Raw genomic sequence first — 18,555 nt, forward strand, 5'->3', positions numbered from 1 at the left:
AAACGCAATCAGCGTGTTGCCGCAGTTCTCCTCCGCTCCTGTCGGTGGCATCTCTTCCAGATAGCCTTGGATGATTTGGTGCAGTTTCGTGTGCAACCAAAAAACTGCCCAGAGTGCCGAGCTTGGCAGCTGCAGAGTAGTCGAGCGAGATTTTTTTCTTATAGTATCCTCGTCTCCCTTTCTGATTTTCAGTCTTTTCGAGCTTTATCGCAAGTTAAACACACTGAAAGTAAAGTAACGCAACTCGTGTAAAATGTACGAACCCTTCGCGGTGGAATAAGGACCCCCTTTTTTGGGGATTGGGTTGGCGTAGAAGAGCCAACCGAATCGGACGTGCGAGAAGAGAGCCGTGGAGGGACCACGGTACAACCGCCGCTAGCGCCACGGGGAGTCGGGGCCCGAGAGGGAGCCTGCCGGGGCCCTCGGCTTAATGCGCCCTGCCTGCTTCTTCGCCTCAGCCGCACTCCGAGATGGGGGAGACCAAAATTATCTACCACCTCGACGACCAGGAGACACCCTATCTGGTGAAACTGTCTGTGCCGGCGGACAAAGTCACTTTGGCAGACTTCAAAAATGTCCTCAAAAAGCCCAATTACAAGTTCTTCTTCAAATCTATGGACGATGACTTCGGGTAACTGTTTATATCACTGATTTAACGTAGTTTTTAGACTGTCATTGTTGTGGATGTAATAATGTTAGCGCTGCCAGACTTGCCAACGGAGCAACCAGCTGGCTTGTCATCACTTCACCTGGCTGTCGAGCCGCTTACTTAGCTTTCCTTTGTTAGCCGCTAGCGGCTAGCACGTCTCTTTAGAGTCCATACCGTTTGTTTACATTGCTCGTGAGGCTAGCTTACGCGGCTTGTAGCTTGTCGTAACTATGACTTAATTTGGCTTTTGGCAGCTTCTGGAGCACCCGGCGAAAGTTCCCAACAACATTTAAAAGCCTTTTGTTGAGGAGCTGGTTGGTAAACGCTGAGAAATAACCAAGTTACGAACGTCACCCATGTCAGCAGTTGACGAGTATGTATGGAAGGCTAATGCTAACAGGCTAACGTCAGCGGTAGTTTGTACAACAGGCCCCAATGGAAAGCTGTTCGAGCGTTTATTCGATACCCCACTAGTGTGCTGAATTGTCCACGTACTAGTACGCCTTTTCATCACTAGTAAGATTACACACTAATGGAACGACTGTAGTGACGTTTTCCCCAGTACTTGCTGTCTTTTATTACTATACTACTACTATATGTACTAGTAGAACAACTGTCCTAATAGTGACGGTTTTCCCCACTACTAGTAAAATCCATGACGCACTAGTCGAACAATTGGGGTGCACTCGTTACAAACGACTCGTTTTTCTTTCACTAGTAAAATGACTGTTTTACCAATATTTTTTTCCACTAGTGACATTTCTATGCTGTAGTAGAATGACACTACAGCACACTAGTTGAATGACTGTCTTAATACTGTTATTAGTTTTTTTTCAGCCTTCCACTATTAAGTAACATTTCTCTGCATTTGTAGAATTAGAATGACCATGTATTGCTACAGTAGGAGAAATTTCAGTATTGCCTGGCCAGTAACTGTCCATAATGTATCCCCCCCCAACCCAACCACCCACCCACTACGACTGCCTGCCATTTCTGTGCACTAATAAAATGACAGGGATACACTAGTAGAATTACTAGGGTGCACTAGTAGAACAATTGTCACAAAACTTTCTCCACTTTCTAGTGGTGGTGTTAGTACAAATTTTATGTCACTACTCGTGCTGGTACTAGTAGGTTGCAATTGTTGACAAGTGCACAGTTTTCCTCACTTGTAACATGTAGTACTGTTGTTCTACTAGTGTGCCAAAGTTCCATTAGTGAGGATAAACAGTGTCGAGTACATGTACACAGCCTCAGACCTTAACGTTGTATCAAGGATATCAAATACATGCTCAAACAGTTTTCCAGATGTTCTGACCAAATTTTCCAGCTTTATAAGCCCAGGTGAAATTGTGGGTTGACAAACCCTGAAGAATAACTACTAGTGTCACCTCTGTCAGCACACCTGGGGAACACGAACGACCAGCTAGTGCTAACAGGCTAAAATCAGAGAGGTAACGTGTAGTTTGAGGTAGTTTGTCCACCAGGCTGCTGCTGTTGTTGTCCATTAGTCAGAGGAATGGAGAGTTGGACTTAGGAATGTACCGTTCATCACTCTGGCAGATTTATGGCCAGGTCCCTTTGTGTTCAAACTGGAAAAAGTGTACATGTTAGCGTTCCACCAGACTTTGGCTTCCGAATAGCAAAGTGGGACTTTTTAAATACTTGAGCCAGGCTTCTCGAGTTGTTTTTGGTCTAATTCAAATAAGGGTGGGGCAGCAAATTAGCACATTAGCAAAGGACTTCTAGGTAAAGGGATACTCTGTTAATACACCTGCGAGTCAAAACAGTACCACAATAAGAAATAGCAAGCTGTCAGGCAGGAACATTCTTGGTAGAAGTCCTGCTAGAGCAGATCCAGTTGTCTCAAGCAGATTCCATGCCATTTCTGTCGTTACTGTGGATGAGCACTTAATCCAATGCAGATGTTGTTTGGATATCAAGCAGCTAAATGAAAGTAAGGGATTAATGTGTTGGCAACCCCAAGTTAAATACAATGGCACCGGTATCATCAACAGGCGGACATTATTTATCTGTCGCTGATCTTGTGTACACAATTTTAGAACGATAGGAATCTTTATTCTTTATCTTCTAAGTGTGATACAAGTACCACTATTTGGTACGAAAGTTCACTCTCGGAGTCCACAAATGAGTCTAATCATTTAAGTGTAGTTATAGTTTCGGTAATTGTTTTTTTAGGTGATACTCTGTGTAAAAAGTTGAAGAACCCCTGATGTAGTGAGCTCACTATTCAATCAAGTTTTCCCACTAACGTCTGTCGTGGTTGCCTGGCTCTATTGCCTCGAAACCAGTTTCAGATTTTATTACACTGAGCGTGCTTTTGTCTCTGTAAAAGTTGACTGAAACCCAGCTTTGCTCACTTTGCAGGGTGGTAAAAGAGGAAATATCGGACGACAACGCAAAACTGCCCTGCTTTAATGGACGCGTGGTGTCATGGGTAAGTTCAAATGCATCCATTGGATCATTTTTTTTGCTCTGCTTTTTTTTCAAGCTCTGAATTACCACATTAGTTTGGTTCAGCGACAGACGTGTCACTGTGTGCGCTTATAATAGAAGAGGCTTTCAAACTTTTATTGTGAGGACATAAATCATGGACATTAACTGGTTTCACCATGGAAAAGTCTAGCTGGAGAGACGACAAGAGTCAAACACTAAGTAGAGCGCAGACCTCCACCAAGACCAAACATTAATGCCAGATGATGGTAGTGTCCTAGTGTAGCAGGAAACAGCAAAGTTTTTAATTCTGCTCGATATAAATAAATAAATAAATAAAAACAGCATCAGCGCCTTCTTCGGTCTGTTGTGGTGAAGAAAAACTAATTTCTATTATCATCAAACTAAAAATGTTAAAAGTGAACACACTTGCGGATCTAATGTTATTTTTGCAGAAGATTTTGGGTAAAGCCTCAGTGGCATTCAATTTAGGAGCTTGTACTGTACATACAGAGATAAAACATAACCACCAGCTTCTTGTTTTGTACTCGGTGGAGGTAATAAAGTGTTTCAGTCATTTGGTTGCTCTCTAACATTCCAGGCTCTGGTTGCTCAGGCACGCATGTTTGTGCGTCCCATCTTTCTCATCTGTTCCTCAGTGAGGTACTCTCTTAACTGTTCAAACTTTTGAACCCTGTACTATCCACCCACCTCTTGTTGCCAGGATTCATTGTCCAAGTCCAAGAACATTTTCATTGTCATTCCATTCTCGCTGATTGTTCATACAAACGAAGTGTTTATGTGACGGCAGTCTACTTTTTGGGCCACCTTTGGCCGACGAGCTAGGTAAGCTAAACAAAGGAGTACAACAACAAACTCCACATCCAACTCTCTGGATCGTGCCTGGCGTTTGTGTGAGAAAACGGCTAAATGACTTCCATTTGTTGGCTCACAACCATCTCCTGGGCCCTGTGCATCTTCCTGATAATATCATTAGCACATAATGAACCCAGCAGCAGTGCACGTGCAAGATGGCTGATGTGTGTGATGTGTTGCTTCCATGTGCTTCATTCATTTCTTTTTCCCTTTTTTTTTTTTTAGCTAAGCAAATCATAATCCTGTTAATGTGCGTGCTAGTTGCCAACTATAATTTTTTCGCAATGGTCCACTTGAGTGGCATTTGCCACACAAGTTAATGCACGCAACACATTCAAGCTTGCACTTGCATGTCGTGAGTCACTGCGCGGTCCTGAGCCACAATTCTCCTGTCTCCATGACAAAGGAGACATCTGTTTACCAGGACACGGCCTCACTTCCTCCCTTCTTGACTTTGAAATTGGATTACCAACAAGTGAAATCACAGGACAAAATGTGTCGTTAAGAGAAAAAAAAAAAAAAAAAGACTTGACGGCATCGAACTAGCAGGTTAAATCTCACAGGGAGCTTTCAGTTGTTCATGTTAGCACGCCACAAATAGCTTTGCTAACACATCTTGTCAATGTTGATCCTCAGGTTGTAACTGCAAATCTTATCCGTGTTTCAGTGTATATACTGTTGTTGGTTTTTTGGGACCTCATGTGCACATGAATATGCTTGTCTTGTTTCGATGTTTCACGATCTACAAAATGTTATTTCTGTTACAATGTGTCAGCTTGTTTGCTTCCACTGTCCAATGTGTTGTTTCAATGAGTTAATTGATGGCCCTCTTGGGACCAAGGGGCTTGGCCTGCTATCACCACAGCACAGCAGCAGGCCAACACCCTCTGGCCTGCTACATTTCACCGGCAGCTGTTTTTGCCTGTCCAATTTTTTTTTTTCATAGCCATCTTCGTGCACATCAACTGACCTCCTGAATGAATCAAATTAACATAAAATAAATAAAGGTCCTTTTCAACACAGCCTAATAGGACTCTCTTCCACAAAGGATGCAGTGTAATATGGATAATGGTTGCAATTTACACTGAGTTAATGTTCTATTTTTGTCTGTCTGGCCTTTTCGCATGTTATCTCTGATGTTGAATGACTAAAGCAACTCATTTATCACTTTGACATTAAACCCCTTCTTTGGAAAAAAAACAAATTCCACGTGGTGCATTGGACCAATTGTTTATTTTACTTATTTAGGTGGTTGTGATGCCAAAATTAACATGATTAAATATGTCTTTCTCCCAATATTCTATCCTTAGTGGAGGTTGACTACTTTTGCAACCAGTAATCACCATTAATTGCTGTTATGAGATTAATATACTACTGTCTGTGTATTCTTGTTTTTGCAAATTAAAGAATAAACATATTCAAATGGTATGTGAAGATTAAATCTCATGTGCCTGTGGAAAGATGATGAAAAGGTAGCCATGCTGTGTCAATGTTGCCAATAATTTCCTGTCGACTCAAAACATAGCGCGGTCCACTTTAATAAGTTGACATCTTCCTGCCAAACTCCTCCATTCATAAGACTGACTTCTTTTGGGAACAGTGTTTCCTTTCAGTGAGTTGCTGGTAAAGATTTCAATTACTGATTAGATGACAATGAAATCCATATAGATATTGAATTTGGGAATGGTGTTATTGTCATATAAAATGCATAAGTACTGCTTTTCTCTTGATGGATGGACCTCTGTGCTTTTTCACAGCTGGTATCGGGAGACGGCGCCCACACAGATGCAGGTTCAGTGGCAGATTTGGAGGCGGCGCCCCCTTTGGAGAGGACAGGAGGCATCGGAGACTCTCGACCACCTTCTTACCAGTCAGTACATAAGAGAGGATATAGCAATTTTGTCGTTGTGCTGAAGTGTATGTCACATGTGTTTATGTGATAGTAAGATACCATTTTTTGTTTGTGTGATTGTCGTGAATGAGGCCCTCAGTCTTTCTTAGACAACCGAGTAACCGTGGAAACCGTAAAGTGGATCCAAATGACACCTTAGACTGCCTGGGAGAAAACAGTATTTCTCTCTCAGACGCTGTTTTACAAGTAGACATTTGGTCAAAGGCTTCAAGGAGAAGATTACGACGCTCAACAACATCAACAGCAAGCCTTCTGCTGAAGAGTTCGTCAAGAATGGATCCCGTTTCGAAAAGCGCATCTTTCAATTGCATAAATTGTACTATGCCTTGGAGCAGTGACGGTCATGAAATTTCTCAAACTGGTGGTGAACTGCAGTCAGACACAGAAAAACCTGTAAACAGGTGGCAGTTTTGCAATGCTGCTCCAATGTCAACTGGTGAGTCATTGGCAAGGGAATGATATTCTTGCAAACACTGCAAGCCCTTAGCTGCCGAATACTAATGGACTCACATCTGTCCGTATACTGCCTGAAATGAAATAGAAAAAAAAGGACCTGACTTTTGAGACACCATATTTAGGGAATGATTGTATGAGAAATTGTATAATACTGTATTAATGTAATGGATGTCTGTCCTCATCTCTCATCAACTGTGCCTTATGTGCATTGTCTCCATCTCTAGTGGGAAAGCAGCAAGTGGTCGTGACAGTTTGGACAACGACACGGAGACGGGCTCTGTGCTGTCACAAAGAAGAGAGAGGGAGAAGCCAAGACGGAAGCACGGCGACCACGGTCAGGAAGCTGTTTTGTGTCGAATATTTCTGCCTTGACCAGAATTTACACAGCAGATAGCACATTCTCCCACTTGATTCCTGACGCTTTGTTTCTTCCACAGGTGGTAGGCAGAATGGGTTCTCGTCACGGCCAGCTGGGCGCGGAGGGGCCGAGTACGACAGCTGTTCCTCTTTCATGAGCAGCGAGCTGGAGTCCACTTCCTGCTTTGATTCCGAGGATGACGATGCTACCAGCAGGTTCGATGTCCGAACAAAAGTTGCTATTTATTAAATAGCGATTGTGGAACAGCATGTCTCTTCTATTTCCCAGGTTTAGTAGCTCCACAGAACAGAGTTCCTCTCGTTTAATGAGACGACACCGCCGCCGTCGACGGAAACCCAAAGCCTCCAATCTGGACAGGGTGAGACCACAAAAGTCAACCACGTTGTTCCTTATTAAGTTAAAGAAATGTGACATTTTTGGCTGGTCTCATCCCCTCTGCTTCCCTTTTTTATTGTTCTTGTGTCCAGTCGTCATCATTCAGCAGCATCACAGACTCCACCATGTCGCTCAACATTATTACAGTTACTCTCAACATGGGTAAGTTGCCAGGTGTTTCAAGAGAGAAATAACAGGCGCTAAGGAATATTTAACAGGAATATTTTAAAGTGTTAGTTTAATTATGTTAACCCACTAAGGCCTAAAGCGCCTGGCAAAACATGCCTCTAAAACCTATGGGTGATTTTTGAGTCACCCCTGAAAACCTGAAGTTTTCCTGAAAATTCAACAATATTTAAAATAATTGATATATCAGTTCCTGAAGCAGATAGAAACATAATTCCAAAAACATTTTACAGCTTACACCTGTGGCGTTCACAAAAACCTAAGTTTATTATTATAAGCCTTCAATATTTAGTTTTAAAAATCAACAAACGAATGTCACATCTGCGGGTGTATAACGCCATATATATTTACCTTCAACACTGGAGCGCAGATGTAATAACCTCGGGGGATCGAGTGGTAATTATTCGTCGTCCATTCCGTTACACAGCCGTCAAAGTTTTCAACATCCTCATTGTCTACAAACATATTTCTTAACAGTATGTCACTGTCGACTCGTTATACTGTACTGAATTGAATTCCTCCCACGCCGCCGTCAATTATTTCATAACTCCCGCAAATCTGCATCAACCATAATTGCTCGAATAGATTTCCAGGCTATGCTACGAGGCCCACGTCACCCTCTCGGGCATATTCTGATGCATTTAATCGGCTAAGAGACCAAAAATTGGTCAAAACAAAACGACATATCCGCTCACCCTTTAAAAGGAGAAGCACAGTCACGCGCTCCCGGCCTTAATGGGTTAATGCATACAGGTGAGGAAAACTTTCTCTTATTTTTAATTTTTTTTTTTTTTTTAATTTTTTTTTTTTTTTTTTTAATTCTACGGTGGGTGTCAAAGTATCCCTGAGAGAATTGGGGGTTCACTGTATCTGACTTTGAAATGCATACAGTACTCAATGGCGGTCATAACATTAAATAATATGCTGTATATTTTCAGAGAAATACAACTTCTTGGGCATCAGTATTGTGGGCCAGAGTAACGAGAGAGGAGATGGAGGGATCTACATCGGCTCCATCATGAAGGGCGGAGCTGTGGCTGCTGACGGACGCATTGAGCCTGGGGACATGCTGTTGCAGGTGTGTGGCTGTGTTTGTTGTTTGTGTACCGTGTGTGCAAAATGCACCCAGGGAATGTAAAAATATGTGTTGGCGTGTACCTGGGAGCTGAGGAATGCGCGTGTGGGCCAATGTCTGTCAGGTTTGTGTTCAGTGCCAGCAACTATGGTGAAGTTAGAGTAGTAAGTTTCTAAACAAAAGGCCATCGTGGTTCTTCTACGGATGCTTCAAGATTGTTGCTTTTTCCTCTTGTCTATTCTTCTTAGCTTTTGTGGCTTGGGACTTGGTCAGTGTTAGCTTTCCTGTTTTTATTTTTGCTCAAGATGGCTGTATATAAAAGTGCTTCCCAGCTTGTGCTTTGTTCCAAAACTATGGAAGCCAGAAAGGTGCTACACATGCATATTGTAATGAGCACTGGCAATTAGTTGTCATTTAACAAAAAAAAATAATTGAGCTTCCCACCTTCAGATGAAATATAGTCAGTCCCGCTGATGCCTCTGTGGTTGCTGAAGCTTGTGAAACTTTTATGGCTCTTTCGGATATAATTTAGCAATGGGCCCGTTTGTGTTGTCACAATTGGAATGGAAAATATTTTCATGTGAAGGAATTATAAGATCATTTGCTTTGTGGTTTTTGTCATTCATTTTAATATATTCCAGTAGAGTTGGATTTTCCTTGGTCAAAATATCTGGCAACCATGTCTAAATATTATGATACAAATGTAACTTGCATTATGCAGTGGTCACCCGCTATTTATTCACAGGGGATAAGAACCGGGTCGCCCTGCAAACGGTCAATATTCACCTGTAAATGGCGGCTATTATAATTGAATTTAAAAAAAAAAGAAAATCTTGAGTAAATGGGCTTATATTCATTGCTAATATGCGTGTTCCATGAATACCCCCCCCCCCCCCCCAAAAAAAAAGAATAAATAAAAAAATCTAAATGATTGGGAGGAAATAGGTCAGTCTGTGGAGGTCCATTGTATTTATTATTGAGTTTATTTCACAAGAAATCTCTTCTGAATTTGATTTTTTGTTTAGTCTGATGTTTTGATTGTATGACAAATAATAAATATCTTAATTTTTTGTCAAAAATATGTACATTTTTTTCTCCCCAGAATAAAATGTAATTGCACATCCACTACAGTAGGTGACATTGGCACTCTCATTTTCAGAGCACACGCAAAAAGTATTTGCTCTTCTGCAGAGTTTCACGTACAACAATTTTATCGACAAATGAAATGATAATATTTATAGTCGTGGCAGAGACTTGTTTGTTATACTTTCTTCTTTGGTGCTTGTTATGCTTGGTGCTATGCTTTTGGGGAGGGTGGGGCGTTTGGAGGGCTTTAAAAAAAATACTTGAGAAGCACAGACCTATGAGGAAAACCTGCATTTGACATAGTAACAAATTTGTTCATCAGCCAAGTTCACATTTTTAGTTTGTCATAACATCTCGGCTTGTCTTTTTCATAGCATTCTTTATTTTTTGGTTACATGCAGGTGAACGACATCAACTTTGAGAACATGAGCAATGACGATGCAGTTCGAGTGCTTAGGGACATCGTGCACAAGCCCGGGTAACAGTAACTCATCAGCCTACTCAAATGTTCATCAATAAATATGAATGTTAGTTGAGATGAATGTTAGGCCTGTCCTGCATTGTTAATGTCGCACTAAATGTGCAAAATGTTGTCTGTTTTTATTACCAGTCCCATAACTTTAACTGTGGCCAAGTGCTGGGACCCAAACCCACGGAGCTGCTTTGCTCTGCCGAGAAGTGAGTGCTTCTTTTGGTTTCTTCCTGTAACGCAGTATTTCCCAACCTTTTTTGAGCCAAGGCACATGTTTTACATTTCAAAAACTCCACAGCACCACACCAAGAAAAAATGTCACAGAGTTTATATGTTGAAGTAGTGATGTGTGGTGGTAGTGGAAGAGCATTAAAGCAACACTAAGGAACTTACAGTTTACGTTGATTAAGGTGGTGCAATATGGCCAAAAGCGGTATTGTTATGCCTGAAGGAAGACCACATTTCCCATGAGGATAAGCGCATTGTGTTGTTTCTGAGCTCATGCCAGCGAGTGAAATCCGGGCTAATGTTGAGCCTTGGCTGTCTTTTTATCCGGGTAGCTTCCCTTTTTCTTTGTTGTCTCCTCAGACAAACTTTTTTCAGTTGTTGTGCAGCTTCTGCCAGGAAAGCAGTAATTGTGCATCGACATTCAAGTTGACTTCCGTCTTTGTAACGAATGGGGAAAGGGGGAAGTGACGTTTGCCGTAAAGCAGTCAGCACATTTCTAGATTTTTGTGTGGCAGTGTTCTTATCGTCCTCCTCAAAGTTGCTTAGTGCCAGTAACAATGATACAGACCCCCTCAAGCCATGGCAAAGGTACCATTCAACTAGTTTTAGTCGATGTTTCATCAGAAGAGTTATGAAAATATTTGATTAAGGTTGAAAAGTTCCTTAGTGCTACTTTAATTGTTGTTCTGTTTGTCATTATATGTTGCTGATATAGATAGATGAGCAAATGTAATTTATTTGTAGCAAATAATTTTACAACAATTTAAATGAAATTGGATAATCCTTTGCTGTGATCATAGGTTGTAGTATGTAGCACAGATAATGCTACTCGATACAAAGTCTTCTTTTAAAAATCAGTCTACTTTGGCTTGAGATGAACCAACCTTACATTACATCCTACAGGTGAGCCAATTCGACCCATTGACCCTGCGGCATGGGTGTCACATACTGCAGCAATGACTGGGGTGTATCCTGCCTACGGTATGAGCCCCTCCATGAGCACCGTCACTTCCACCAGCTCCTCCATCAGCAGCTCCATTCCAGAAACTGAACGTAAGTCCAGTCACCATGTGCAAGGGTTAGATGCAATACGATTGAGAACGGATTACAGATAGCACCCTCTCTGAGCAGGAGATAATGGGATAAAGAAAGAGAAGTGGCAGTAAAACAGGCCAAAATCCTAATACCATGTTTTGTTTTGTAATTATTATTGTTAAAAGAATTCTAAAATAAATCTGAAAAATAACAACAACAAAAACTGAAAATTAAGATTTTACATTTTATGTGGTTAGTAATTCATAGTCTAATTGTGTGACAGTAATATTTGTACTATTAGTGCAACGTGAATGGTATATTGACTTTGATGTATAATTATGAATTATAAATACACCCGATAGTGAGGACAAAATGGATGGATGGACAGCTTTATTAAACCGTTGGCATGAATAATGTGCAATTTTGCATGCATCTTAGTACTTTTGCACATTGATACTTGGAGGACCACCATTTTTGAAGCATCTGAATCTCATACTACTTAGAATGCCTTTTTCTCCTCCACACCCTGACCTATAAAACCACATCACTATCAGTATCCCCCTCAGACGCGTTAGTAAATCAAGTAGAGCCCATCCCTCTTAATGCATTCCAGCAACTATTCTGCACTCCAGATTTCACTGTGTTCAGTGCTTTACAGCGTTCAGCCTCACAGCTAGCTTCCATCTGCTCAATAAGCCTTGTCAAAAGTCAGCCATAACTCACAACTCATCTCCCCTGTAATCTTGCGCAGGACACTTTTATTTTTTGTCCTTTGAGATGAATCATATTTTTCTTGTGACACTTGGGTGATCAGCTTTATTTGTATTGACCTTTTTATGTTCCTGTGTGGGTTCTTGATCCATTTTAAGGGTGGAAATATGTTGTACTGCGTCTCTTAAAAAGGCATCAGTTAAAAAAAAAAATGACATGCACAAGCCGTTTTTAATTAATACACACTCCTAAAACATTTTATATATTGAGTAAATAACGTGTCCACTCAAAAAGCAGCTGAACTATGAAGAGATTAAAACAATGTGAATACAGATTATTATTTTATTATTTATTTTGAGCTCAGAAAGTTTGACTCCCAGTAGGACATCGTTGCAGAGTACTCACTACTTCGGCCAGCAACCATTTGGGAGAGAAAGATTATGCTGTTTAATTTAGGGAAATGAAGGAATTACTGACCTAAGTGGGAGCTTATAAGGCCCAACGAGGGCAAAGAAAAAAATGAAACATAGCACGCTTAATCATCCTTGCACAAAACAAAAAAAATAGATTGAGAGGAACGCTATGTCTGTATTTGTGTTTTAGGGAGGATATTCAGTTCACAATGTCCAAGTTGCTGTTATTGAACAACTTTGAGGCTTTCTCAGGATTCAAATCCAAGTTAAACAAAACTAGTTTAATCCGTCCTGATTTTCTGTCCAGATACAGGACGGGTCACAGGAAACCACATATTATTTATTATGATTTCTAAACCAGACCAGTCTATGCATTTTAAGTTTGAAAGAGGAACAATGTGAATATTTAAACTGTGACAGTAAATTAATCTCCCCATTCTGACCAAAATAATCAAATTTTATCCCGTGGTATGAAATGTGTCGATACTGATCCGCATGGGAAAGCCGACACGACTGATAATCACTCACCTTAAAAATGTTAAATATTTAAAATGTAAATTCCTGTTGAGTGGGAACAGCACCAAGGACGTTCAAGCCACAAACTCGACAACCAATCAGGATTCAAGCTGACAGAATTATACCAAATGGATAGTCTTCGAAGCTCTAATGTTTATCAAATTTGCCGTCAAAATAGAAATGATGAGACGGCAAAGGTGGGAGTTAGCTCACGTCTAGCCTAGCTGCTTCTTCACCATCCAACAGTCTGGGTCACACAAACACTTTTGTTTGCACTGCAATTGGTTTTCACAGCACTTTGGCCAATAACTGCCCAGTGCATGGTTAACCATATTTGGCATTTGTTGCTAAGCAACCAAATTGGAAGTAGCCTGGTGCATTTTCCTGATGCTTTAAACTTAGTTGCAACGGAAGGCCTGACTTTATTATAATGAGAAGGAGAAGATGTGATACAAGTCAAGTATGTTTGACCATACTACATTTTATCTCAAGCTAACGTTTGGTAATGTTTAAAATGCTCAAATCAGAAGTTCCTACCATTTTCAACCGACCTAGGTGTGTATTGCATGTAGCGAGTTGTCGTCACAATGCCCTGCCACCAGAATGGAACTTTTTTTCTTTTTTTTTTAAACTTGAACGCACCGGCCACTTACTGCAGGCGCCCACCTATCACGAAATTGAGCTGCAGCAGGTCACACACAATGAATGTGTTAGTAGATGACACACTGCACTGTGCCAAGTGCAGTGTGAAATGGCCGCAAGTGTTTGCTGTAGTGTTTGTGATCATTGTTTTAAGAACACTGTTTTTATTGTCGTGTGGGGTTCCGTTTCAAAAACATGTCTTCTCTTACCCTCCTAGGATTCGACGACTTCCACCTGTCCATCCACAGCGACATGGCAACAGTTGCTAAGGCCATGGCCTGTCCGGAGTCAGGCCTGGAAGTGAGAGACAGGATGTGGCTGAAGATCACAATTGCCAACGCCTTCATAGGTGTGTCTGGACAATCCGACTGTTCAAATATTCTGTTTGTTTTTTTGGAAATCCTGCCACGTCTTTGTGCTTGAAACATTTTTTGTCCTTCTCTGTCATCATTAGGCTCCGATGTGGTGGACTGGCTCTTCCATCACGTGGAAGGTTTCACAGATCGCAGAGAAGCGCGTAAATATGCCAGCAACCTGTTGAAGGCTGGCTACATCCGACACACTGTCAACAAGATTACCTTCTCTGAGCAGTGCTACTATGTATTTGGAGACCTCTGTGGCAGTACGTGAAATTGAATTCTACCGTAAAATATGTTCCGTCCATATCAGAAAATGTTGTTTGTCAACAGCTGTTAAGCAAAACAGGCTAAACATTTATTTCCACCTCCTTGCACAACAGATATGACCCACCTATCTCTCCATGACCACGACGGATCCAGTGGTGGAGCCTCAGATCAGGACACCCTTCCCCCGCTGCCTCACCCCGGGGCAGCTCCCTGGCCTATGCCTCTGCCCTACCAGTTCCCCATCCCTCACCCCTATGATCTGCCGCAGCCCTTCCACGGCGGGCCAGCTGCTGGCAGCGCCGGAAGCCAGCACAGCGGTGAGTGCAGACAAAAAATTTAGGGATAGACAATTATAAAATGCCAAATATCGGCATCGGCCTTTTTACAAATCTGAAGGCCGATAAAACATCAAATTAGTGGCATTCGCATGCATTTGTCACTCAGTGAGATACAGGGAAATTTTCATTTTTGTATTTTTTTTACATTTCCACTTTACTTTATAAAAGATTATGCTGACAGTGGGATCTCCCTACATTTTTTTTTTTTTTTTTTTTAATTAAAGTGTATTATAATTTCATGTTGAAAAAATCTACAGTAGAAAACGTTTGATAGCCTTTTACTTAATTATTTTTTAATTTAGTTTAACACATGGTGATGACCCGGGAAGCTACCTACAATTTTTATGATTTTTAAACAAAGCGATTTAAAATTAAAAGAAAAACCTTAAAAGTGTTGAAAATATGAAATGTTGTTTCAACAAACATGCTTAATGACATTTCAACAAAGTATATATTTTTTTAATTTTGATGCTAATATTTTCTCTTTTACTGCAAATGAATATCGGCTTGAAATATCGGTTATCTGCCTTTTTGACTACTAATAAGCAGTATCGGCCATGAAAAAAAACATGTCGATCTAAAACTTAGAACAGAGCATTTTTTTTGTTTATTATTGTTAAATCCATCCACTAACTTTTAAGGGTGCGATTAAACTTTTTTTCTGTTATAGTTTGTAGTAGTACAGTGCTGCCTCGTTTATCGCGGGTGTTTTGTTCCAAAAACTACCCGCGATAATTTAAAAAAATAAAATAAAATCCCGTGAATTATATATATATATATATATATATATATATATATATATATATATATATATATACATATTCGTTTATTATGGTTTGTGTTTTAGTATGATTTTTTTTTATTTTATTACAAATGTTTTTTTCATTCATCATATGTTCTTTTTTAATTTTCATTCATTTTTTCCGTTTTTTTTTTTTATTTACTTATTACAGCATATATATATATATATATATATATATATATATATATATATATATATATATATATATATATATATATATATATATATATATATATATATGTGGGGTGTTAGAAAAAATCGATTCGGCAATATATCGCGATACTACATCGCGCGATTCTCGAATCGATTCAATAGGCGGCTGAATCGATTTTTTTTTTTTTTTTTTTTTTTTTTTTTTTTTTTTTTTTAATAAAGAGCTCAGAATTGTTCATTCGGTAGTCTTACCGATTCAACGTCTTATCATCATTGCCTCTTTTTTTTTGTGTGTGTGTGTGTGTGTGTGAATCGATTTTTAAACTTCCATTTTTAATGGAAAAATATTCAACAAAACGTCTGACTTCGGGTTAGGATTCACACCTTGAGCATGGAAGAATGTTATATGAACGGAACATTAAGCCTTAATATTTTATTTTAATGCTGTTCAAACATGAAACAGATTACAACCTCTATAAGACTGAAATTTCAGATAAATAAATAATACATTTTCATATAAATCTTACACTCTACAAGCTTACTGATTAGTATTTTCTAAATTTGAATGAAAAAAAATCGCAACAATCGACTTATAAATTCGTATCGGGATTAATCGGTATCGAATCGAATCGTGACCTGTGAATCGTGATACGAATCGAATCGTCAGGTACTAGGCAATTCACACCCCTAATATATATATATATATATATATATATATATATATATATATATATATATATATATATATTTTCGTTTTGATATGATTTTTATTTTATTATAATGCTTTTTTATTTATCTTTTTTTTTGTTTTTTCATTTATAGTCATTTTTTCCCCCTTTTTTTTTTTATTTATTTTTTCTTAATTTAATATATATGTAGCACAGTATATATTTTCTATCTCCGGAATGCAATCTCGTGGAGCGACGGGACAGACACCGTTGGAAAGGTCTCGTCGAGACAAATCCGCGGATGTCCCCGGTTGGACGTACAGTTCGAGAGATACAGGCGCGCAAAGACCAAAAAAAAGATATACAAGCCAAAAAGCACGTTGTTTAAAAAAAGAAAAAAGAAAGGAAAAAAAAAACGAACGAAACAGCGAGGCCGCGAATGATGAACCAGTGATAAACGAGGGAACACTGTACATTTACAGTTTCAACTTTTAGTGTAGACAATTATAAAGACTTTTAGCTGGGCATCAATTACGTACATTTTACAAACACTCTACACTTCATAAAGTACAGCTTGTATAACACCAGTTGGGACGTCTGCTCTTTGAATCCAGAAATTGGAACATGTTGACGTTTAATCTGCTCAAAGGCCTAGAAGAACATAGCCTGCCTCTGTCAGGAGTAAAGACATTTCCTCCGACCAACATCCAACATCTCCAAAGACCCCCGCCGTCCACCAACTTGGAGGGATGGAAAGTCAGACATTGTGGTTGCAGCAGTTTGCTCAAATAACAACAGTGTTTACTGAGCTTTGCATTGGGGAGATTTCAAGTTAAAGGTCACAGTGATCGTTTCAAATATTTTGATGAAATGATTTATCTTGGTCATTTTTTTTTTTATTTTACAAAAAGTTGGCATTTGAACTGGGATGTGTAGACTTTTTATATCCACTATATTATAGTGCGTTCTATGACGTGCAGTTGCTTTTGTGTCAAAGTGAATAAAGAGGCATTTAAGTCTTATATAAAAATGAGTAGCCTTTGTGCAGTCATAAAACAAAAGCATGTAATCTGTAAAAAAAAAAAAAAAAAAAAAAAACTAGGTCAGATCTGCGGGGCTTGCATTTTTGCTGGCATCCTGACGAGAGCGAGCAGCTCATGTTTGTGACTCAGATGGAGTCGATGATTTACGCGCGACTAATAGTCACCGTCTGCTCCACTCCGTCCGCAGAAAGCAGCGGCTCCAACTGCAGCAAAAACGGGGGGCGGAAATCTGGCGGCAGCGGCAGCGAAGCCGAGCACAGGAGCCACCGCGCTCCCAGCGAGCGCTCGGCGGCTCCCCCTAGCGAGCGAAGTGTCCGCAGCTCGGCCAGCCACCGCAGCAGCGCCAACTCCCATTCGCTAGCCTACGGGCAGGGCCTGGTCTACGGCCCCCCCGGCTTGCCCCCGCAGCAGCTGCCACATCTGCCCACGTCCGCCCCCGGCGCCCCCCCGGGCAGGGAGCTGACCTCTGCCCCTCCCGAGCTCACCGGCTCGCGCCAGTCCCTGCAGATGTCGGTGGGCAACGCCGGCGAGTTCTTCGTCGACGTCATGTGACTCGGGTTCCCGGGGCGGGCAAATGAAAGCGTAGCAGATTGGGACGACGGAGGCGAAGGTTGCGGCAGCTGCATTCCAAGGCCTCCGATTCCTAAAAGCATGGATGCAACCCAGCTCTGTTGTGTGTGCTGTGAGAAAAAAATGTTCCGCCTCTTTTGTGCTTCTCTTCTTAGTAGTTGTGGCCATACTTTCTTCAGTGAAGAATCCCCCCCTACCCCTTTTTTTTTTTTTGTTTGTTTAATAAAATACTCAAGATGGAACCAAAGCGCCTGTCGGTTTCCGCCTCTCAGCAGGGAAGAGTTAGTGCCACAGACAAAGACAAAAGTAAGAAAGGGAGGGAAGTGGTGGAAACATACAGATGGGGAGGATGACTCAGCGCTTTTCGACGTGGATGTTTTTCATTTGGTTTTCTCTTTGCTCTTCCCTCCTGCCTGTCTTCCTTATCTCAACATTCTTCCCCCACCACCACGTGTCCAGGTCAGAACTGTTTCTAACAAAACAGAGCAGAAATCGAATTGAACACTTAACTGTTAACATGTTCAGACTTAAATGTTTGACTTACGAGAGAGAAAAAAATAACACGAGAATCTCAGTTCATCTTCCTGTCAGAATGTTTTCTCATATATGTAGTTGATCACAGCCAGTTTTATTTTGCGACGCGAAACATGAGCCGCGAGTTCAAGTCATTTGTACACTACATCGCTTAACGCAAGCATTTTTAGTTTGTTGTGTTGCAATGTATAGTGATAAAAAAAAAAAAAAATCTTGCCATGTCTTTCACACTACTCTTTTATCAAGGAAATGCCTTTTTATTTATAAATATAGTTTTATGACAACTTTGAGTCTGTGTTGTATGTGTGTGTTTGCACAGAATACATATTTTAAAACAAACAGTTGTGTACCACTAG

The 18,555-nt window shown here is 40.4% G+C and overlaps 1 protein-coding gene across 2 annotated transcripts; it reads left to right on the forward strand.

Moving 5' to 3' along the window:
- The first annotated feature begins 44 nt into the window (after positions 1 to 44).
- On the forward strand, positions 45 to 18,483 carry LOC144016951 (segment polarity protein dishevelled homolog DVL-3-like). Of its 2 annotated transcripts, none has more exons than XM_077518155.1 (15): positions 45 to 631; positions 3,038 to 3,107; positions 5,737 to 5,849; positions 6,572 to 6,681; positions 6,785 to 6,920; positions 6,994 to 7,084; positions 7,194 to 7,263; positions 8,226 to 8,365; positions 9,850 to 9,926; positions 10,059 to 10,126; positions 11,052 to 11,201; positions 13,683 to 13,814; positions 13,920 to 14,087; positions 14,205 to 14,408; positions 17,283 to 18,483. In XM_077518155.1, exons 1-15 carry the CDS (start codon positions 471 to 473, stop codon positions 17,645 to 17,647), a joined length of 2,055 nt encoding a protein of 684 aa, XP_077374281.1. In that variant the 5' UTR covers positions 45 to 470; the 3' UTR covers positions 17,648 to 18,483. The 2 variants fall into 2 exon arrangements, with proteins under 2 accessions (XP_077374281.1, XP_077374290.1); XM_077518164.1 differs by lacking the exon at positions 45 to 631 and adding an exon at positions 822 to 1,022.
- The last annotated feature ends 72 nt before the right edge of the window (positions 18,484 to 18,555 follow it).

Source organism: Festucalex cinctus, chromosome 1, assembly GCF_051991245.1.
Source record: "Festucalex cinctus isolate MCC-2025b chromosome 1, RoL_Fcin_1.0, whole genome shotgun sequence".
Taxonomy (NCBI): Eukaryota; Metazoa; Chordata; class Actinopteri; order Syngnathiformes; family Syngnathidae; genus Festucalex; species Festucalex cinctus.

Coding starts and splice junctions, on each gene's coding strand:
- LOC144016951 (XM_077518155.1), top strand. CDS start 471: ATGGGGGAGACCAAAATTATCTACCACCTCGACGACCAGGAGACACCC. Junction 7,085..7,193: donor AAGCCTCCAATCTGGACAGG/GTGAGACCACAA, acceptor TCTTGTGTCCAG/TCGTCATCATTCAGCAGCAT. Junction 14,088..14,204: donor ATTTGGAGACCTCTGTGGCA/GTACGTGAAATT, acceptor CTTGCACAACAG/ATATGACCCACCTATCTCTC.